Source organism: Protobothrops mucrosquamatus, unplaced genomic scaffold, assembly GCF_001527695.2.
Source record: "Protobothrops mucrosquamatus isolate PMUCROS unplaced genomic scaffold, P.Mucros_1.0 scaffold131, whole genome shotgun sequence".
In the NCBI taxonomy this organism is placed as follows: domain Eukaryota; kingdom Metazoa; phylum Chordata; class Lepidosauria; order Squamata; family Viperidae; genus Protobothrops; species Protobothrops mucrosquamatus.
In genome coordinates, this window is record NW_015386498.1 from 1362966 (window position 1) to 1386663 (window position 23698).

Below are 23698 nucleotides of genomic sequence, written 5' to 3' on the forward strand. Positions count from 1 at the left end.
TATCCAGTTTTGGTCACCACGATGTAAAAAAGATGCTGAAACTCTAGAAAGAGTACAGAGAAGAGCAACAAAGATGATTAGGGGACTGGAGGCTAAAACATATAAGGAACTGTTGCTGGAATTGGGTATGTCTAGTTTAATAAAGAGAAGGACGAGGGGGGGACATGATAGCAGTGTTCCAATATCTCAGGGGCTGCCACAAAGAAGAGGGAGTCAAGCTATTTTCCAAAGCACCTGAAGGCAGGACAAGAAGCAATGGATGGAAACTAATCAAGGAGAAAAGCAACCTAAAACTAAGGAGAAACTTCCTGACAGTTAGAACAATTAACCAGTGGAACAACTTGCCTCCAGAAGCAGTGAATGCTTCAACACTGGAAGTTTTTAAGAAGAGACTGGACAGCTATTTATCCAAAATGGTGTAGGGTTTCCTGCCTGAGCAGGGGTTGGACTAGATGACCTCCAAAGGTCCCTTCCATCTTTTTTTATTATTATTACTATTACTATTACTATTACTATTACTATTACTATTACTATTATTATTATTATTATTATTATTATTATTATTATTATTATTATTATTATTATCTATTCCGATGAGACCAGTGTGGTTGAACTTTTGGCATAGCTTTCATTTTCCACAGAGCACAGAAACCCCAAAACCAAATCAAGGCAGTGCCTCATTAGAGGATTATCAATATGGCTATTTGATTTTAAGAGAACACCTAAAAGCAGTTTTAAAACAATACTTAGGCAGCTTCCAGTTCCGGTCTTCGACACTGACGGACGTGCGGAGAGACCGTTCTTCCCGCTGTCCGGTTTTTCTCCTCCGGAAGACCATGGAAAGGGTCGAAATTCGCCCTGGAGGGGCGACCATCGTTGGGGAGGACTCCCGCTGGATCGCGGAGGGGCGGTAGCCTCTCCGTTTGATCTGCGGTAACTCCTCAGGACTGAAGAGGAAAAGAGCGGCCATTAATATGGCCGTTCACTTAGTTGAACCAGCCGAAAGCCCAAAGCACTAACTAAGCATGAAGAAGCAACTGGAGGAGTTGGGTGAGACCCTATTTTTCCTTTTCCCCCTCCCAACTACTTTCCTGTAAAAACTCTTGAAATATCCTTTCCCCTCAGCTTAATTCCGCGGCTTTTGTTCACTTCGGGAAAATAAAGCTAAGAAACAAAAAAAGGAACAATAAGATTAAATGATTGCATACCTGGACTTGTAATATCTGGATACCTGGGCTCCCCAAAAGCTCTGTACTTCTACAAAAACCTACTGCTTTACTCCTTTGCTAACTCGGGGAAAAAAAGGGAATACTTTTTTTTCTCCTTTTTTGAACCAGATAAAAGCCCTATTTTGTATGTTACTGGGAACATCTTGTGGTGAAATCCGGTACATCAAGTAGAATAATTTTTTTCTTACTGGGAGACCTCTGAGACTAAATTTTGTCCTTGACAGCAACCAAAAGATAAGAACTTGAAACAGCTGAGTGGTGAAAATATCTCTTTACAGTGGAGGTGGACAGTTATTGACTTTTATTAAAAATAGCTTCCACTAAAGAACTATTTGTAAACATTACAGAAATGGAGAAACACCACCCACAGCTAAATGTTAAACTTATACTCGAAAAAATTCTAGAGGCTACTGAGCTAATGAATTCTAGAATGAAAGACTTATGTGCCACTTTAAAGCCACAAAATGCAGCTTCCCCATTAGAGGAATCCACACTTCAAAAGCAACAGAAGAAGGAACTAATAACAAAGTGGATTTTAAAAAATGCCAGCAACAATCTACTCAGAACTTTGACACCCAAACTTTGACTTCACTTAAAGACTTTACAACTACAACAGCAACAGAAATTGAACAAAGTAATGCTAAGATGGAACCTGCAGAGAATTTACGACAATACATTGAGATTCTAGACAATCTAGATGATCCAAAAATAACTACAACATTGAACATGACTGTTCATTTAATCCAGCTGAAACCAGAAGAAGACCAGCCTGAACGTATGATAAATATATTAACTCAGATATGGAGATTTAAACCATTTGGCCAACAACTCAACGACTGTGAAGGTACTGGCTTCCATGAAAGGCTGACGATTAGATGGCCTCCCCTGTTTCAAATGATATATACAGGAAGGAAGGAAGACCCATTGAGGATCTAAAAGCTCTTTTATGGAAGCTGGCTTGGCATAAAAGGAAGGCCAGAGTTAGACTTAAAAAAAGGGTTTTCTTTGTGTGATACCTAATGGAAGAGCTTTAAATTTTATCTAATGAGCCAAGGAGATTTTAAAAGATATTATTGGATTTAATAGTTAGGTCTATATTTATAAGGGAAATAAATTAGTTATTTAAATAATTGTTTTGAATTATAAATAGAAGATGGATTTAGAGGATAAAGGTCATTTTATGAGCAAGCGATGATATTAAAATGAGAATTAGAATATGATTGTGAAATAAATTAAGAATTTATTGGAACAAATAATAAGTGTATTTTAGACATGATATTATTTTGTATGAATTAAGGGAACTGGGGGCTATCCGAAACTTATATATTATTGGACAGTAAGCCAACTGGATCATTGTAATTGAAACCAGACAAAAGTTAAAAACAGGATCTGGAGATATATAATCTAAGTTGTTTATAAATGTTTTAAATGATTGAGTTATAACTAGCAATCTACTAATTTGAATTTGATATAATAACTAAGAGAAACAGAGAGGAAATTTCTGATAATGTAAACTGATATATGTATGGATAAGCGTGTTATTGGACTATGTATTACCCAACCACCATGTTGCTTCCTTAAATACCCAAAGGTTTGTAAAAATGGAAAATCAATAAAACTTGTTTTTAAAAAAACCCAATACTTAGACATCAAATTATTGCAGATAAATTTAAGAACTTAACCAAGAATTTCCTGGATCCCATACTGTAGAAGTTATTGTATCCACACTTCATTAAAGTTCATCTTAGTGTCAAAAACTCATTCATTTGAAAACTCTGTTTTATAGATTATCTTGTAAGTTTTGATTAAATGCTATATTGTTACCGAGATCTAGAAGTTTTGTACTATGAAGGTGATATTTTCTTTGGAGAAATTATAGGTAGTTTTGTTTACTAGCTGCTTCCTTTAGTAACCACTTGCAGTTATGACAGTTATAGAAAAAGTAATTTTACAACCAATCCTTGAGTTTAACACATTCAAGATTTGTAAAGCAAAAGAACAAAAAACTGACAAATAGGTCAGAGTTTCATATTTCCAAAAGCACAATATATTTGGAATGTCATTCATTCAGACAAAATAGCTTAGATTGGTCTTTAAAGAATAATAAAAATAATAAAACAAAATTGATATATTTTTTAAAAAACTAAACTATGTTTTTAAATGCATCTATCCTTTACACCTCTTTTGTTCAATTATATGATATGAAATCATAAATTCAGCATCCATTCAAATTTTATTCATTTTCCCCATATTTTTTGTAAATCCGTGTTTCGCAAAGAGATTTATCAATTTTAGCATCAGCTATCAAAATATTAAGAACCAAGTTCTATTTTGCTAAATATTTGTTACTCACCTTAGACTGAGAATGTTGCTTTTTGAATTATTTTCAGTATAATTAAGAAAAATACAGCTGAGGTTAACCTTGGCTCTTTTATGACTTGTGGACTTCAACTCCCAGAATTCCTGAGCCAGCCATGCTGAGGAGAAATGGAGAGGTTTCCATGCTGACCCATGCTGGCTCAGGAATTCTGGGATTTGAAGTCCACGAGTCATAAAAGAGCCAAGGTTACCTACCCTGAACTAGGCAGAAAAGCTCGCTACAGCTGGATGGTACAGATGGTCCTCATTTAACAATTGGTTACTTAGTGACTGTTCAAAATCCAGAGCTACTTTTGACCTGATGCCTGAGATTGCTTAATGAGCACATGAAAAAGGTTGTAAAATCAGGTACAATTGCAAGGTGACCTGCTTAATGACTGCCATAACCCATAGCCATAATTCCAGCCTCAATTACACTCGAAAGTCAAATACTACCTGATAAACAGAAATGATCTTGGGGGAGCAACAAAATCAACATATTTAAGAAATACAATTTTAAAGTCCATCTCAACTCTAGTTAACTCATTACATTTAAGTCATTCCCTCCAGCTTATCCTCATAAAATAAAATATTTTTCTTCTTTGGAATGTCTGTCAAGTCTCTTTTCCTCAAGGAATCCTCAGTCTTGTTAATATCCATAAAGAAAAAGTCCCAAACTTGTTCTATTAAGGACTGTAAGTTTACTTAGAACTCTTCCTCATAGAATAAAATCTTCTTCTCTAAATTAGCTATCAAATCTCTTTTTCTCAAAAAATTCTCAACCTTATTAGTATCCATGGAGAAAAAAATCCCAAATATTTTCCCTTGAGAGTTGCTTGAAATTTGCTTGAAGTTCGTTTCAGTTGTGCTGAGAGAGTTATATTCAAACCATGATTGTAACACAAGTTGTTATCATATTTGTATTCCAAAGTTGCAGTTAAGTTGTTTACATTGTCAAATATTTGTGAAATTGCCACAGTGGTTTGATAATTTTCTGCTATAGTTGCATCTCTTGCTCTTTTTTATGTCATCTATATCATTTATATCTTTGGAACCTAATCAAAGTATAAAGTGATTAATTTTCTGTAAGAGATCTTCAAAAGCTTCCTTAACAAGAAGCTCAGATTTGGCAATCTTCTTAGCTCTAGTGGTCCAAGAATATATTTTTATTTATTTCTGTATTTATTTTTTTCTGACCACTTAAAGTTCATAAAAATCTGGGCATTTCAGCCACCCTCAACAAAGCAATCCAAGGTTATCTGTTGCTTAAAAATAGTAAAATAAAACCACAAGTTGGGTCTACACAACTCGCCATTGCCAACTCGCCATGGCCAACTCACCACAGCCAACTTGTTGCAGCCAACTTGCCCCGGCCAATTCACTGTGGGACAACTCATCATGGCCAACTTGCCGTGAGACAACTCACCACGGGACAAGAGTTACATTAATATTGAAGAAATAGTGGAATAGAATAATTAAAGAAAGGATACCAAAGGAGAGACAAAATGAAATCTGAATGACAAAAATTAAAATAACTTTTTAAATTATTTTAAATAATTAAATTGAAGTATTGAATTGTCCCATAGCGAGTTGTCCTGTGGTGAGTTGGCCATGGTGGTTGGTGCGGCGAATTGACCATGGCAAGTTGGCTGCGGCAAGTTGGTTGCCGTGAGTTGGCCCATTCCACAAAGGTTTCTATCCTTATGTTTATCCACCAGAAATAGGAAGGAAAAATACTCCACACTTACTTATTTTAGCTTGCCTCCAGCAGCCCTATCTCTTGTCATTTAAACAATAAAAAAATCTGAAAAATGGCATGGAACTTCAAAAATGAGTAACAGGCTGAGACTAAAGAGAGCCTCCTTTAGCTAATTCAGATTAATAGTCTCATAAATTGGTTACAAAATGAAATGTATGACATTGTCCATTTGAAAAATAACTTCCAGAACTGCTGTTTTTCCAACAATGAAGTGATTGCAGCCCTGCCCCCAAGCTGCCTGCTCACTACGAAGCATAGCTCCTGAAGTTACTTGCAGACCATTGCTGTATAGAGGATGTTGTGGGGTGATTCTAGGTTTCCCCCCTCTCCTATCCAGGAGAGTCATATAAACTAAGGAAAGTCCAGAGAGAAAAACCTCTCTGGGTGTGTCTTTCATCAGCCATGTTCATGGGAAGTCTCCAAGACTTTACAAGTCTGACATATGTAATTGAAAGAAAGCTCTAAATATAGTTTTGTATTTATAAAGTGGGTCTGAAAATGTTTTTCCTGTTTTCTTCTTATATATAATATTTGAGTAATTCTTAAATATTCTTGTAAAATATTATAATGGATGTTTAAAAATGTTTTTCTCCTTTAAGGCTAAAGAATTTGAGACGGCAAATTATGTTAATATAAATGATGATAATTTATAAAGATTAATAGGTACAAACAGAAATATATATTATTTCCCAAAGCCAAAAGAAAAAAGCATAGATTGTTAAATTGATTGTTTTATCAAAAAAATAACATAATTTTGTTTTCATTTGGATATTGCTTCTGATTTTTGTGCTTGTGATGGAAAGAATGAAGCTTTGATTTTAGTTTTGCTGATTAGATAGATTTGTTGTTATAGAAATGATTAGTATATATTATTGTGTAAAACTAAAAAAATGAGGTTGTAGTGTTATTATCTTCTACTGTGCTAAAGAGAGTTGGAAGTCAATGCCTTTTTTTACTTCCTCCCCTTTTACCCCACACTCTTTCCTTTTTCCCTTTTCCTTCCTTTTTCTCATTTTTATTTTTTTGTATTTTTTATTCTGCTAAACTAATAAAATTTTCAACTACAAAGAAACACATTTGTAGTAAATAGTTGTCAACCACTGCTTTAATCCATAAAGCATAACTGCAAGATAAAAATTTGCAGACAAAGATATAAAAGGAAATAAATAAGCTCTAAGATGGATGAGAGAAACAGAAAATGCTGTTGTGAACTGTAAGGTAAAGATATGCACTAGGAATATTTAAAAAGCAAGTCCTAATAAAAAGGTTTTATTAACTTAACAAACATATTTTATTAATAACTTGCCTCCAGAAGATGTAGGTGCTCCATCACTAGAGGCTTTTAAGAAGAGTATGGACAGCCACTTGTCTGGAAAGGTATAGGGTCTCCTGCCTGAGCAGGGGGTTGGACTAGAAGAATTCCAAGGTCCCTTCCAACTCTGTTATTCTGTTAACTCAAAGTAACACATTTCTGTACTTATTCATATGTTTGTGTGTTGTGTGCACACATTATTATCCATCTTTAATTGCAATTGCTCTAACACCTAATAAGCTATGGTTAGGAAAAAAAAGGCAGGTTAATTTGTGATTTCCTCTACTCATTTGGAGGCAAATTAAGTGTCAAGAAGCTAATACATAACATATTTCATTTTATGAGATTTTAATTTAATTTGACATCATACTATTGATGCCTTAATATGGGTGGTTTATTTAAGAAAAGAAGTAATTTATCATTTTTTTGCAACTGAACCTTTAGTGATATGATATGATAGCATAATCATAGCAGCGGCTTCTTGTCCTCAAGTGCACTAAACATCTGACAGCAATTCATCATCATACTAGAATTTTTCAATAGATTTTAATTCATATGTACATAATTTTACTTCAGAGTAAAATAGAATGAAGAAATTCTATACCCAAGTAATTAAAATATTTTGCAAGATAACATTTGTATTTCTCATTTAGAAAATACATAAAATACTTATTGTTCTGTTTCCAATGTAAAGGCATTGAGACGAGGCAGGAGTAACAACAGTCTTCTCTTTATTCAGATCACAACAGAACCAATACAAAATGGCGCAGATTCCTTTTATACCCCTTCGCAGGGACAGTGTCAACCAATCAATGCAACGGATTCTCCCACCTTGCGCATGCGCAATAGGCGGGAGACAGCCTGTCTGGTCCCGGGCATCCACTTGGTCTGCCCGGGCCTCTCTGCAGCTTCCTGCGCCTGCTGAGTCACTCAGCAGGCCCAGGACATGACACCCCTCCCCTCTTATTTCAAACATAGTACTTAATATTTTACAATACTACAAATCTAATACTTCGTCAATCCTTCACCCATAACACAATAATACTTACTATTTTGCATTTCTATAAATCAACATTTGTTCTTTTGAGTACATTCTTATTTCTAAGTACCCTTTAAGCCTGCCCACCTACTGACAGGAGTCTTACATAGTCCTGTAAGTGCTTGGGTGGACCTCTGGCTCGCTCTGACCTTCTGGGAGCAGTTGTGACTGCCTGGCCTGCAAGCTCGCCTGCCAGGCTCGGCAGACTAGGACTTTGATGCCCCCTAAATTCAGGCGACCCTCCATCATGCTGACTGGCCAGATCCTGTAAACCCAGACCAGAGTTAATTGGTGGGGTGGAATTCCCCAAGTTCACAATGGACCCCTCTTGGAAGCACTGTCCCGTGAGCCCAAGACCAGCAGATGGAGTGGTCTGAAAAACCAGTTGCGAGCAATGTCCCATGGACCCGGTGTCTGTGCCAGAGTCAGGAGCCGCCCCATTGGCAAAACCCCCTACTGGTCTGGTATCTGTGCCAGAGTCAGGAGCCGCACCATTGGCAAAACCCCCTACTGGTGCCTGTGAAGTTCCGCTTTTGTGGAGAAACTGTGGTCCACGATCGTAATTGTGGTCCTTCTCCCCCGAGAGCAGAGTCAGGAGCGGAAGGGTGGCTGGGTAACCTCCAGCGCAATTGGTCGATGTGGCGACATAACACACAACCATCTTCCAAGGCCCCTTCGTAAGACAGTGGCCCAGTGACCTTGCAGACCACAGCTGTCACCCAGAGATGTACAGGTCCATAGTTCCTTGGCCAGACTGGATCGCCAACCTGAAGTCTCCTAGGTGCCCGTGGCTGTGACACCTGTGAAGCCACCCAGTCTGGGTGCAACCTGTCCAGTTTTGTAATGAGTCTGCGACCCCAGCGGAGTTCAGCTGGGCTCTTGCCAGTAGCTGTGCACGGTGTGATGCGGTGGCAAAGAAGGAAATCCGCTAACCTGTGATGCCAACTGCCATGAGTGATCCTCTTTAACACATCTTTGGTTATGCGCACCATACGCTCAGCATGGCCGTTGGACGAAGGATGAAACGGTGCTGATGTGGCATGACGGATCATGTTGGCCTGTAGAAAAGCCTGAAACTCAGAAGAAGTGAATTGGGGTCCGTTGTCGGAGACAAGGACATCTGGAAGCCCATGAGAGGCGAAGATCCCTCTCAACACCAGGATGGTCCTGGCAGTAGTAGTGGAGGAGACTGGAATGACCTCTAGCCACTTGGAACGGCTGTCCATGAGGAGAAGGAAGAATTGCCCCTGAAAGGGGCCAGCATAGTCGATATGAACCCTCGACCAAGGGGCATGTGTCACCTCCCACCTATGTACAGGAGCCTGAGGCATATCAGGCCTAGACTGTTGGCAAACAGTACACCTGTGGACCTGGGCCTCAATCTCTTTATCAAGCCGAGGCCACCAAAGATGGCTGCACGCAAGTGCCTTCATCCAGACTATACCCGGATGTTCCTCATGCAGAGAGAGCAAGACTCTAGTCCTCAATGAGTTTGGGATCACTACCCTACTACCCCATAGGACACACCCCTTAAAGGTGGATAGCTCGTGCTTCCTCTTCCAGAAACTCTGGAACTCTGTGTCAGGCCACCCTGACAGCACCCATGTCAGCACGCGTGTAAGTGTGTGATCAGTGGCTGTTTCTGCAGCCACATCCCTAGCATTGAGGGGAGACTCAGGCAACTCCTGAATGGAAAGTACAGTATGTGGTGAGCTGGAGCAGGATCTGACTCCACTAGCTGTAGAGGTAATCTGCTGAGGCCATCTGCATGGCCCATTTCTTTGCCCGGTTTGTAAACCAGTGTGTAGTCATATGCAGAAAGGAAAATTGACCATCTCAGCATTCTAGGAGAGACGATGTGTGGGGTTTGCTTGTTGGTTGTAAACAACCCCAGCAGTGGCTTTTGGTATGTAAAGACTGTGAATTGGCGGCCATATAAAAAGTCATGGAACTTTTTTATGCCAGCCACTATGGCCAAGGCTTCTCTGTCAATCTGCATGTAATTATGCTCAGCAGATGAGAGAGTCCTAGAACAGTAGGCTACAGGGACTTGTGTCCCATCGACCTTTAAGTGACTTAACACCGCCCCAATCCCATAAGGGGATGCATCACAGGCTATGCACACAGGTAACTGCTCATTGAAATGCGCTAAAACCGCATTTGAAGATAGCAAGGCCTTGACCTCTGCAAAACTCCTTTCGTGGACCTTTGTCCACTGCCATGGAGCCTGTTTATCCAAGAGCCGGTGTAACGGCTCAGCCACTGCAGCCTTGTGAGGGAGGAGTTTAACAGTCCCAGAAAAGCCTGAAGTTCGCTTTTGGACTTGGGACTTGGGGCCTGCTGAATTGCTTTGAGCTTGGATTCAGCAGGATGGATGCCTTCAGCATCAATACGAAACCCCAGAAACTCTGTGGAAGTGACTCCAATTTTACATTTGTCTTGCTTCATCTTCAGCCCCTCTTGGCGGAAATGCAGCAAGACGGCCCTAAGCCTGTCAGCCAGATTTTCAGATGATTCCCCAGTGATGAGGACATCATCAAAGTAAGGGCAAACTACTGGAATATTTCGGAGCGTTCCCTCCATCACCCTTTGGAAAATGCCAGGGGCTACGTTAACCCTGAACTGCAGCCTTTTAACCTTAAACACTCCCCAGTGCATTACAATTGTTTTGGCCTCTGCCATTGCCTCATCAACTGATAGTTGTTGATAGGCCTGAGGCACGTCAAGATTGACAAAGACTCGGCCCCCTTTGAGGGATGCCAGAATGTGGCTCACCACTGGCACCAGGTATGAGTGCTGCTGCAATGCTTTGTTAAGTGTACGCTTATAGCCTGCACAAATGTGGACTTCTCCATTGGCCTTCAGTGGCGTAACTATCGGGGTTTCCCATGGACTATTGTCCACGGGTTCAAGAACACCCTGCTGAAGCAGCTTGTCCAGCTCTGCATTAATCTTATTCTTCAACGCGAAGGGCACCCGACGGGGCTTAATCCTAATGGGGGCAACAGATGGGTCTAAACGTAAAGCAATGGGAGGCCCCTTGTACGAGCCAAGCTCTGGACTGAACACATCAGCAAACTCCTTGCAAACTCCTGCAAGACCTGTCATTTGCAAACTGTGTAGTCCAGTCACTTGAATCCCAAGGGCCTCGAACCAATCGAATCCAATAAAACTCGTGCGGTCACCCCCAACCACAACCACATCTAACAACCCTTCAAAATTCCTATGCTGCACCTTGAGCATGGCCTCCCCCTTCACGCTGACTCGGGAATTCTGGAAATTGGAAAGGATTAAATTCGACAGCCTGACTTTAATTCGTAGGCTGCTTCTACAACAAATCTTCTTGAAAGTATCCTGATCGATAGAGCGGACCCTGTGTCCAACTCCATCGAAAGGGGAACCCCTTGCAATGACGTCAATGTGAAGCTTCTTCCTTAGCGGCCTATGGACCCATTTTAAAAATGCTTCTATGTTCTGGCTGGGGACCCTGGTACCTTTCTGAAGCAATTCTTCCGAAGGCCGGTCTTTCTGGCGACCCAAACAGACGGCAGCAATGTGGCCTTGTCTGCCACATGCCCGGCAAACAGCAGAACGGAAACGACAATCGGAGCGCTTGTGGCGTCCTCCACATCCGAAACATCGAGAGAATGTAGTTGTCTTGTCTTTGCGCTCTTGAGGCCTTCTCTCTGCTGGCGGCTGCAATCAGTCAACTTCCATCTCAGGATCCTGTTTGGATACTTCTCGAGCGATCTCTTGATGGACGGAGATCGGAGTTGGAGGGTTCTTGGCGAGCCGCAAAGCCTTCACAGCTCTGCCCGCAGCTTCTTCGGCTGAAATTTCTCTCAACGTGTCTTGGAACAAGACATTTTCTTTTGCGAAGATCTTCTGCTGCAACCCACGACTTCTCAGTCCACAAACTAAACAATCCCGGAGTCTCTTTTCCAGGTCCTTGAATTCGCATGGCCTAGCTGCTTGTCGTAACACAGCAATAAAGTCCACAGCAGACTCACCAGGCCTCTGGTCCCTCTGCTCGAATGCGTGTCGCCATGCAATCACTGAAAGCTTTGGTTCAAAGTGTTCTTGCAACATCCTCTTCAGCTCAGCATAAGCAATGGATTCAAGTGGTGCTGGGGCGACCAGATTCTCTGCAATATCGAAGGTCCCTTACCCACAGATACACAGTAGCGTAGCAGCTTTAAGACCGTCCTCCTGAACTTGGTTTACCCGAAGGTAGTTCTCTACCCGGGCCACGTAAGAACTCCAACATTCCGGATGAGCTCTGTCGAATTCTGACAGACGGCCTAGCTTGGACATCATTACTTCCCGGCGGCCTTGTCAACACCTCGTGCTGCAAGACTTGAGAAGGGGTCCCTTTTGCCGAGCTCTCCTCCAGCGTTCTCGTACTGGCAGGCAGAGTCGCACTCTCCGGACGCCAAACTTCCCAGCGCTTCAGGCCTTCCATTGTGAGTCAGCCTATATTCTTTTCGTTGTTTCCCTTGCAGCACACCCCACCTTCGTCGCCAATGTTCTGTTTCCAATGTAAAGGCATTGAGACGAGGCAGGAGTAACAACAGTCTTCTCTTTATTCAGATCACAACAGAACCAAAATGGCGCAGATTCCTTTTATACCCCTTCGCAGGGACAGTGTCAACCAATCAATGCAATGGATTCTCTGCCTTGCGCATGCGCAATAGGCCACAGACAGCCTGTCTGGTCCTGGGCATCCACGTGATTTGCCTGGGCTTCTCTGCAGCTTCCTGCGCCTGTTGAGTCACTCAGCTGACCCAGGACATAACACATTATATTTGGCTTTAATTTCATACACACTATATTCTGAATTCCCCAAACTGCTCACCAGTCCAACATAAATTTTATATAGCTATCATTTCATATTTATTTAGAAAAAGAAAGGGAGGAAAGGAGGGAGGGAGAGAGGGCCATATCGACCAATACAAAGGAGTAAGTAAAATAACTATTCAGGGCTATTGCTATTTTGACCAATCTGCTCTATCAATGTCATCATTAGAGGATCGCAGCCTAATTGTCTGTTTACAAATACTTTTACCCATTTATAATGCCAGCCATTTTTATTTTCATTTTTCTCAGCATAAAAAAATGAGAAAGAACAGATAGGATAGGATAGGATAGGATAGGATAGGATAGGATAGGATAGGATAGGATAGGATAGGATAGCTGAAAGGCACTTTGGAGGTCTTCTTAAAAATTTCCAGTGTTGGAGCATTCACAACTTCTGGAGGCAAGTTGTTCCACAGATTAATTATTCTAACTGTCAGAAAATTTCTTTTTAGTTCTAGACTGCTTCTCTCCTTGATTAGTTTCCATCCATTGCTTCTTGTCCTGCCTTAAGATGCTTTGCGGAACAGCTTGGCTCCCTCTTCTTTCTGGCAACCCCTGAGATATTGGAACATGCTATCATGTCACCCCTAATCCTTTTCTTCATTAAACTAGACATACCCAATTCCAGCAACCATTCTTTATATGTCTGGCCTCCAGGCCCGATCATCTTTGTTGCTCTTCTCTGCACTCTTTCTAGAGTCTCCACAATTTTTTTACATCATGGTGATCAAAACTGGATGCAGAATTCCAAGTGTGGCCTTACCAAGGCATTATAAAGTATTAACAGTTTATGTGATCTTGAGTCTATCCCTCTGTTAATGCAGCCTGGGGCTGTGTTGGCTTTTTTGGCAGCTGCAGCACACTGCTGGTTCATATTTAAGTGATTGTCCACTAAGACTCCAAGATCCCTCTCACAGTTACCACTATTGAGTGAGGTACCACCTATACTATACCTGTACATTTGGTTTTTCTTGCCTAAATGTAGAACCTTACTTTTTTCACTATTGAATTTCATTTTGTTAGATAGCACCCAATGTTCAAGTCTGTCAAATCCTTCTGTATCTTAAACCTATCTTCTGGAGTGTTGGCTATTTTTGTCAGCTTGGTGTTGTCTGCAAATTTTATGAGTTCCCCATCTATCCCCTCATCCAAATAATTGATGTTGTTGAAGAGTACTGGACCTAAAACAGAACCTTGGGGTACCCCACTTCATTCTTCCCTCCGGGTAGATAAAGCTGCCTTCCCCAAAATTGCACCATTATCATAAATTCCTCTGTTTTTTAAGCCCATATTGAATTTTTTTACTGTTTGTTTTAAATTTGAATTCTGAGAGGCAGTCTATTATTGGCCAGATGTTTGAAAATGTTCCACCTGATGGACAAATCACAAGTATTTTCTATGAGTTTACCTACCTGAAGCCATTGGCATGGTTGTCCCTTCACATGTAAAGCACTATGACTTTGATTTCAACATCTAATACAAGACAACTGAGAAATGTTTTGCATAAAAACATAAAGTCTCATTGTATAAAGAAAATTGGTATGAAGGAAAGAAGTCTGAACTTTTTCTTGACAATTCAATTTAAAGTAAAGTTTCATGTTTCAGTCCAGTCTAGAAAAAGGCTTGAACTATTTTGCAGAACCAAAAACAATCTAGCAAATCACATGCAAACATTCCTGGGGGTATTTGCAGTCATAACATAGAATCATTAGACTACAATTCTCTGTGATCACAAATTATGTTATGCCAAATATAGTTATTTTCTTTTAGCATGAGATATGTTCTTGTCTGCTGTAGTTAGCATTATGTTCAATTAAACCATTGTGTGCTGATTCCAAGAACTATGGCAAAAATCCTTTTACTTGACATTACATCCAAATGCAGCCTTGACAGACCAATACTATGTATGTTTATGCAGAAAATAACATCCACTGAATTCAACAGATTATCTCCAAGTACTGTATGTGAATATAGAACTAGAATCCTATTATAGAATAAGTTTCACTATATTCATCAAGGCTTATTTCTGAAGTGTATATGGTTGGTTAGCTTATACTGTCAGACTCAGAAAAACCCCACAGCTATTTATCAAGCCAATTGTGCTTTCCCATGATGCTTTTAAAGATAATCTATAGAAATGGGTATCTTTTAAAACAGACAGGGTGACTTTGAAATAAAAAGCAATTCTTTCAGTTAGATTACCTTAAAACATTCAAATGCATTTTATTGCATGACTAAGTGTCAGCCCAATAATAATAGAAAAATACATCACAAATTCATAAACATTTATTTTCTTCTTCTTCTCTCTCTCCCTCTCTCTCACAGAGAGAAAAACATGTTTGCTTTTGTTTTTAATACTCATGGGTGACTGCAACACAGATTGATAGCTAACCTTCAGGCTAATTTCTTCTGAAATTACTGTTTAGCTAATAAGAGACTGATCCAAAATAACTGCTGATAAAATATTGTGTGTGTAACTTGGTCATGTAGTTAGGAGTGTTAATATCAATTAATTCTACTCACACTTGTTTTAAAACAACTTCATTTTCCCCTTACCATATATGTAATTACACAGCTGTAACTAATAGCCATGGAGAAGCAATCTACCATCTAAACATATGGCATTAGTGTTCAAAGTACTACTTGCGCTTTGGTTCTTTTATTTTCACACAGTGAGTGAGGGATTATTAGAGATGATTAAATGTACATATAATGCTTTTTAGTAAAAAAGCTCAACATACTCTGTGAATTTGGCTTTTTAGGCTTTTTTTCTTCAGTTTTATTGTTTCATTGTTCAAGATACTTAACATTAATTTCCCTCATTTTTTTGTATTTTTAATATATATATATTACTATTAGAGCTAATATTTATTTTAATATAAAGTATTATGTATTTCATTTACTATGTAGTACTATTAACTAAGTAATTTATCCCTTATTCAGAACATTTCTGAACATTTTCTACCAACATTTTCATCATCTTGGTCTCATGTTAGTTGCAAACTTCAATATTTTTAATTTGAGTCTTTATAAAATTAGGTAATAAGAATATTTTTTAAAAAGAAATGGGGGGACCTATTTTATAGCTGTTCATTATAATGTAAAAAGCAGTGACATTTTGCTTCAGTAAACAAACACACAAAATAAATTATAATGGTAAGAGTAAATACCAGGAAATATAGTACATTTTACAAAGTGTATGTAGTTTTGAGAAGAGGACTTCCTGCTTCATTGCCTCTGTAATACACAGCCCCCCTTCCTTTTTCCTCCTTTTTTTGAGCCTAATGAAATATTTTATTTATAACAATTTTAAATATGAATGCTATCATATTTCACTTGTTAAAAAGGGTAGAAGATCAAGATTTAACTAAAGTTCAAAGTCACCTTCACCATTATTAACTGTTTTGGCTTGTGTAAAAATGGACATCACTTAATTGTTAGGTGGCTTATATAAATCTTGTTTCATCCAGCCACAGAGAATAGTTATAGAGAATAAATTGGGGGATGTTTGGGCCGTGATGCATAAAAACAGTATATCTATTGCTCTACATCACAGGTGTCAAACTCACCATGTCACATGACGTGTTGCGACATATCATGACTCTTTTTGCATTGCCGGCAATGGGGTGGGCGCGGCTTCAGTATGATGAAACCGGCCTGCAGGCCAGCAGTTTGATACCCTTGCTCTACATCAAGGCAGCTATCAGAATGGTATTTAGTCTCTGCTTTTGAGAACTCAAGTCAGGTGGAATACATATACAATTCTGAGAGCTTCTAGAAACTCCTTCCTCATTCCTACTGAATGCCAGAATATGAATAGCTCCTACAGCTAATGCATTGTATACACTCATTTAAAGTGTATAGGCTCATAAGTACAATTACCTTTAGAGCTTTCCAAACCCATAGAATAGCATATGCATGTGAGGAATTTGGTAAGGATGAAACCAGTCACATGTGGTGACTCCTGGTGGTCAATGTAACTGAAATGGCACATAGGATGTGCACTGTGTAAAAATGTAAAGAGGGGGGCAAGAGAATGGAATTATTTTAAATGTTTGTCACTGATGTGAAAGCTATTCCATGCCAACAAAGATAAGAGAATAAAGATAAGTAGTGCAATAGAAGGCATCATATTGTCAATATTAGGGCAATATCGTATGTGCAACAGGCTAATTATCTTAAAATTGGAGCATACCTATGTATACACTACTGTGAGAAATTCTCCATACTTTCATTAATCAGGTTAACACGTATTTGGATGTAGTTTTATTATTTCAATTTTATGGTTGCTTTGCACACATCCCTTTCTGTAAAGATCTATAATTTTAAATATAATGGCTATGAATCCTCTAATCCTTAAGAAGAATAAAGGACATATTTTCTGCTTGTTCTTGGCATCAAGAAGTATCCTGGTTGGTACAGGATTTGCTGTTATTATAAACATAGATTGGGTTCATCAGTCTTGAATTCCTCTTTCAACTATTTATATTACATTTTGGTCTTTCCCTGCTTACTGAGTTAGAGTCATCTGAAAGTTGTTAAATTCATCTGCTCCTACTGGCCTAAGCCTTCTTGCAAATATTGCAAAAGATAATAGGAAGCTGTCACATAGCTGAAACCACTTACACTTGGGAGTCTTGCTTTTAAGGATCCCTTAACTTATCTAATATTGCAGGGTCTGTGGTGGTCTCTGATCTTGGTTGTTTTCTTCAGACATTTTATTACCAACTAGATAACATCATCAGTGCTAGTAGGGAGTGGAGTTTACTGTAATTTTATATGCTATTGATTTGCCCTCTCAGTATTGGTGGAGTGATCTTGGTAGTTCCTTGATTGGGATGTTGTTTACTGTTAGCTGGTTTGTCTGGTTGGTAGTTCATCGATTGGGGTATTGTTTGCTTCTTGATTGTTGATCTAATGTTAATCTTGGTATTAATATCTGTTCATCTGGATATTTACTGGTGGTGAGGAGGTATTGTGGTCTTTTTGTTTGAAACCCCACTTCCTACTAGCACTGACAATGTTGCCTAGTTTGGTAATGAAACATTTGCAAAAAAGCAACTGATATTGTTTTATCTTTTCCTATCACATCCCTTCTTTGAGCCTTAGATTAACACTGAATCCTGTCCATATACGGCATTTCATTTATTTATTGTAAAAACCTTTAGTTCACTACACTCGTACAATGTTCAGCAACCTATGTAGTATATATAAAATAAGAATTAAGATATTAGGTTAAAAATAAGAAAAAAACACTAAAAAACAAATATTACAGGAATAAAGAGAAAAAACCATCAAAAACAAGGTAAAATTAAATATAAATGTAAGAAATAATTGAACGTTAATATTTGCCAAAAAAAAAAGCTAACAAGGGGAAAGTGGTCTTATTTTGTGTCTGAAAGCTGTCCCAAAGCAATAGTGCTGCCAGAGGAAAAAATGACCTTCTAGCTTTAGCCTCCTGAGCTACTTAAAAATGTGGTATTATAACTGCTTTTTTTTTTGGGGGGGGGGTTGATCTAATAGTTTGATGCTGGTTGGAATTGGCAGTCCATTCTGGCCCAGCTTTTACTTGCTGTTTCAGAAAAAGCATGAATTCAAATCATAGAGCCAATCGTTACAGGTAGTGTTTGCCTGTTGAAAAGTTACTTGTGGCAACAGGAAGTCAAGAAATTTTGTCTTACTTGGGTTCAGCTTCCATCTAGTTCTGCCATCCATACCATCAAAAAAAGTCAAGAAAATTCTTTTATTATTATGCCTGTGTTTGCTAGCAGATATATTTCCACAGACTATCAGAATAAGCAAATATGATCTTCATTTTTTTAATATTCATACTTACACATGTAGTGGAGGAATGGGAGATGGATCATAATGATAACGTCCCTCATGATGTCTTGTCTCAATTGGTACTGGAGGGTGAAAAGTTGGGAAAAGATGAGGTGGATCTGAAAAAAAGAATGTACAGATCTCATTATTAGATTAGATTAGATTAGATTAGATTAGATTAGATTAGATTAGATTAGATTAGATTAGATTAGATTAGATAACCTTTATTGTTATTTTTTACTGTGGGCACAACGGCACACATTAAAAATGAAATTTAGTTGCTTGTTCTCAAAGTGTACACATACATAACACACACTTAAACATACTATATACAACATATGTCTAGACCTACACCCTTACATATAAGTAACATATAAATATGAATCACTGTCCATCTTGAATACATAATGGAAAGAGGAAGCTTTAGAGTTCACAAGGTTAATACTGTATGGCACAAAACTGTGACTGAATTTGGATGTTCTGCTTCGGATACCAGGGAGTCTCCTCCCAGAAGGTAACAAGGAAAACAGGTCATGAAGAGGATGTGTAGTGTCCCAGACAATCTTATGGACCCTGCTCAAGCAACACTTATGTGCTATGTCCTGGATGGAAAGGAGGAAACTGCCAATCATCTTTTCAGCCATCCATACAACTCTCTGCACTGCCTTCCTGTCTCAAGCAGTGATGCTTCTAAACCAGACTGTGGTGCTGTATGACAGGATGCTCTCGATCGTCCCTCTGTAGAAAGTGGTAAGGACAGGGGAAGGAAGATGAGCTTTTCTCATGTGATGCAGAAAATGCAGGTGCTGCTGTGCCCACTTCACCAGTGTCTCGCTGTTGAGCGACCAAGCCAGCCTACTTGTTAACTGCACACCCAGGAATTTGATGCTGGTAACCATCTCTAAACTTTAATAGGATATTAAAAAATGAGCAATCATTTATTAAATATTGCATTCTTTTAATGCAGCATGTATTTAATGCAATATACGTTGCATTAAAAAGCAAGCTTTTCAAATACTGAATTTTGTATTTACAAGTGTCCTTGGTTAGTAAACATTTGTTCAGCAAACATTATGACTTTGTTAAAAGAAGAGACATGACTGATACTCCAAGTTGCATCTGTAACAGCATCCTCACAATCACAAATCAAGAATTTGCCAACCAGTTTACAGACCTAGATTGTTGGGGGCAATATGTTGACTCTGTAAATCACTTAGAGAGGGCTGTAAAGCACTGTGAACTGGTATATAGGTCTAAGTGCTATTGCTATTAAGAGTCACAATATTATGTGATCACATGATCACCATTCATAAACTTCACTGGCAGAAGATCATAAATGATGATCACATAACCATGGACTTATGCATTGTACAGAATATGTTTAATGACTGCAACTGAAACTGCTGCAAGTGCCACTGTAAATTGGCAGTTATGTGACATCACACTTTATGGCCTTATGATACTTAGTGATAGAGTTGCCAGTCACAATTACTGTCATTAAGCAAGAATTATAATACTAATGCCATTGAACTTATTTGTGTATTTCTTTACTTTTTATCATTTTGTATCACTCCAATTTTGATAATTGTAGAGGGAGAGAGTTACTATTCAGGGACATAAATTCTATCCCAGAACACTGGAGATCACATTCAGTAATCATAATTATTTTTGAGATTTCAACATTATTGCTTGGGTTCTGACAAGCTTAATTTAGGATGTTCAGAAAAGACTATTTTTTCATGCAACTCAGTCATGTTTACTTTGATTTATTAGCTTCCTGTGATCATAGTAAAATAGGTATCATATAGTATCTAATTTTTGTTTGGCCAAGAGGCCAGAGACTGAACCTAGCATCTTTACAAAGAATATTCTTTACTACTGAATACTAACTCCCCACATCTCATTTCATATACTTTTTACAGTACAAATTTCATTTATATGAGCCCAAGCCAAATGCTTAAGAAACACATTATGACTCTTTCATTTTGCCATGGCAAATGTGAACATTCTTATCTAATGTTCTCTTTGTGCTACTTTAAATGGATGTTAAAGAAAAAGCTATTTAATTGTCATAGACATGTGTAGTGTCACATCATATGGATCAACTAGTATTTTATAAGCACATCTTAAGAAATTAAAATTAGATTTCAAAGAGTTAGGAAAAAGCAATGAAATATTAGTAAAATATAATATTGTAATGTAGAGTAAGAAAAGCAAAATTAAAGAGTAACACTGAAGAAAAGAATATAAATTTGGCAATTAAGGAATTATACAAGAATATGTTTATACTTGCTGCTTAAAAATTGAAACCATGTACCATGAAAAATAAAATATATATTATGTGCAGGATAAAAATCAGACATGTATGAAAAAAGTCAGGAAACTTTTAAAGCATAAACGGTGATAAAGTAAATTATGACTGGTACAGTGGCCTAGTGGCCTCACCTCCCACCCGGTTGAGAGTTTAATCCTAGGCAGCAGCTTGGTAACTCTTTTACTTACAAACTTGTTTGTATTAAACAGGTTTGTTTTATTTTTATCCTGGTGTTCGTTTTTTCTATATTTTATTGATGTATGTATGTATGTATGTATGTATGTATGTATGTCATGGTTCCGACTAATGAAACACTTCAAAGAACTTCCAGGCATTGTTTATCCTAAAAAGTCTTTAATCGTGAAACAAAGTGTCAGCACAGCATGGTGGATGCCAAGATCTGAATTCCCCTCTCCTGAGCACATAATATTCCAGCATAATTCCCTCCTCCCATTTGCAGTCATAAATCACGTTCTCCAATTAGTTTGAAGGCCAAAGTTTCCCTTCAGTTCTGTAGCCTGGTTTCTTATCTTAACTAATCCCCAGACACATTCTTTCTCCCCCCCTCCCAACATCATCTAATTTAACTCTAAAAATATCACACAGCTTATAGAGAGAGTGGCTGCCTCTTTATACATTGGCAAAGCAAGAACATCCTGGGACCGGTGACGAGGTCCAGGAGCCGGGCGCAGATGATGGATGGCTTATAAAAGAGACCCTCTCATGGACTGGCACATAACCCTGACGATGTCGGAAGGAGTCCGATGAAAGCTTGGTGTAGTTTTGTTTTATGTTTTGTGTTATTAAACTTTTTGATAGTTTGATATACTCCTGGTGTTCACGGTTTGTTTTTGGGAATATATACATATATATATATATATATATATATATATTACACTGAGAAGCACAAAGCTAAAAGCACAAGCCTGATGATGATGAATGTGATTTCATCGAAACGTCGCTATGATACTTCTAATCTTACACGGGAGAAAACCCGAATGACCAAAGACTCACATATATATATATATATATATATATATATATATATATATATATATATATATATATATATATATATATATATATATATATATATATACATACATACATACATACATACATACATACATACATATATATATATATATATATGATTAAGAAAAACAGTGCCTAGAAATCATAATAAAAAAGTATTGAGTTTGCCTAAATTTAGATAATGAGAGAGCTTAACATTCAACTTCTGTTCCAGCTTCTTCTTTTCATACAGCAGATAAACTCTGACCATTCCTTGGGAAACCTCTTAGATCAGGAGTATCAAACTACCTGCCCATGGGCCGGTTGCATCATATGGAGGCCATACCACCCCAGCTCCAGCAATGCAAAAAAAGTCACGATGTGGCGTGTTTGACATCCTTGTCTTAGATGTGTCACCGAACTGCTCAAATAATTGAATGAGAAAATTAAAATGTCTCATGTTTTTCTCAGAAAGTCCAACAACATAAAAAGGTCCTCAACATAGCAAAATATATTGCTTAGGACAACAAACAAACACTTTCAATGTGTTTCCCAATTTCTTTACTTTGAAATAATCAAATGGCACTTAGAAATATTTTTAATAGTATGCACACTGAAAAATGTTTTACCGTTTCAAATTTCTGCTGAAGGATGCGGATTAATTACTTTTCCTCATATTTATTATTGTATCTGCTTGGATAAAGGCTGTTCAATTTCATTATGTTTGGGTTTTTAATTACCTGTTTCCTTATAACTTTGGAAAGAGTGGAAAGATTAGTAATTATAGATTTTTAAACATCTATGCTCTCTTCTTTTTTCCTATCTTCTCTTTCCCTCTTTCTTCCCTTTTCGCTTGCTTTTTCTTTTTCACCCTTAAATCTGCCTTCATTTAAGATTAATGTATCTTAATAGAGATCAGAGTTTATTTCCTTTTTACTTTCCCATTTCATTGCAACATAGGTGATGAAATTCCTGGATCCTGTAAGATCCTTTGCTTAATTGATCAAGAGTACCTATCTTACTAACCTTACTGGATTTAGCAAATTTCATACTTTCAGAATAGAATTTGTATTATACTACAGCAGTCAAAGGTAATGGGAAGAGAAAGTGAAATGTAGACAAGTATATGCTTTTAGATTCAGATAAATCAGTAATATAATATGCATTATCTATTAAGGACATAAAGGGATAAATTTATACAGATTCCAGATCTATTAACCACCTCTTAAAAGTTACTCTAACATACTATACTTAAATTCTACAGTAATTCTTCAGCAATAGAATTAGATTCTGGTTTTAAAAATATGTTAAAAACCTTTCTCCACGGAACCGGTCCCTGGTGCCCAAAAGGTTCGGGGCCTCTGTTCTATTATATGTAAATGATACTTATACTTTACAGCTCACACATTCTTTTCCTGTTGTAATCCATTTATGAATCCGGTACATGATAAATGAAGTAAATGGGACCTGATGGCACTAGGTTGTAAAAATTATTCTAATAACCATACAAATTGATTTTAAATTCTGTCCTGATTCTATATTTTTTCTGAATGAAAACCAACAATAAACTAATATTGTAAGACATGATTTTCTAATTCCAAAAGTGTACGGGGCCCCTGGTATATAAAATGCAAGTCAATAGGAACATGCTGTATTTCTTTCACATATTATCAAGGTTCTCAGTTTTTAAGTATAAAATGGGTTAATAATGGCATTTGTTTCCTAGAATTATATGAGAAATAAGTATTTTACATTTCCATTCTCACCCTACATAGTTCAAAGTGCCATTGGGGAAGACTTCCGGTGGCAGGCGACTTCGTCGGACGCAGCTGTTTGCTGCCTCCCGCCTGTTTCAGCGTAAAAGCCGTTTTGACAGCCAGCATCAGCTGTCAAACGGCTTGATACCCTTCCCCTGGGCATAAGGGGATAGGTGAGCTGCCCGGGGTAGGAGTTGAGTTCCCGAGTCGTCCCTTGTGGACGATGTAGGTTAGAA

The 23698-nt window shown here is 38.1% G+C and overlaps 1 protein-coding gene across 1 annotated transcript in view; it reads right to left on the minus strand.

Moving 5' to 3' along the window:
- The window catches only part of GLI3 (GLI family zinc finger 3), a 223385-nt gene that overhangs the window by 129209 nt on the left and 70478 nt on the right, over window positions 1–23698 (minus strand). Inside the window, exons 2-3 of the mRNA XM_015813067.1 lie at window positions 18393–18496; window positions 8382–8395 (exon numbers count right to left, since the gene is read on the minus strand). Coding sequence (XP_015668553.1) covers window positions 8382–8395; window positions 18393–18496 — 118 coding nt within the window. The remainder of the gene's footprint in view (window positions 1–8381; window positions 8396–18392; window positions 18497–23698) is intronic.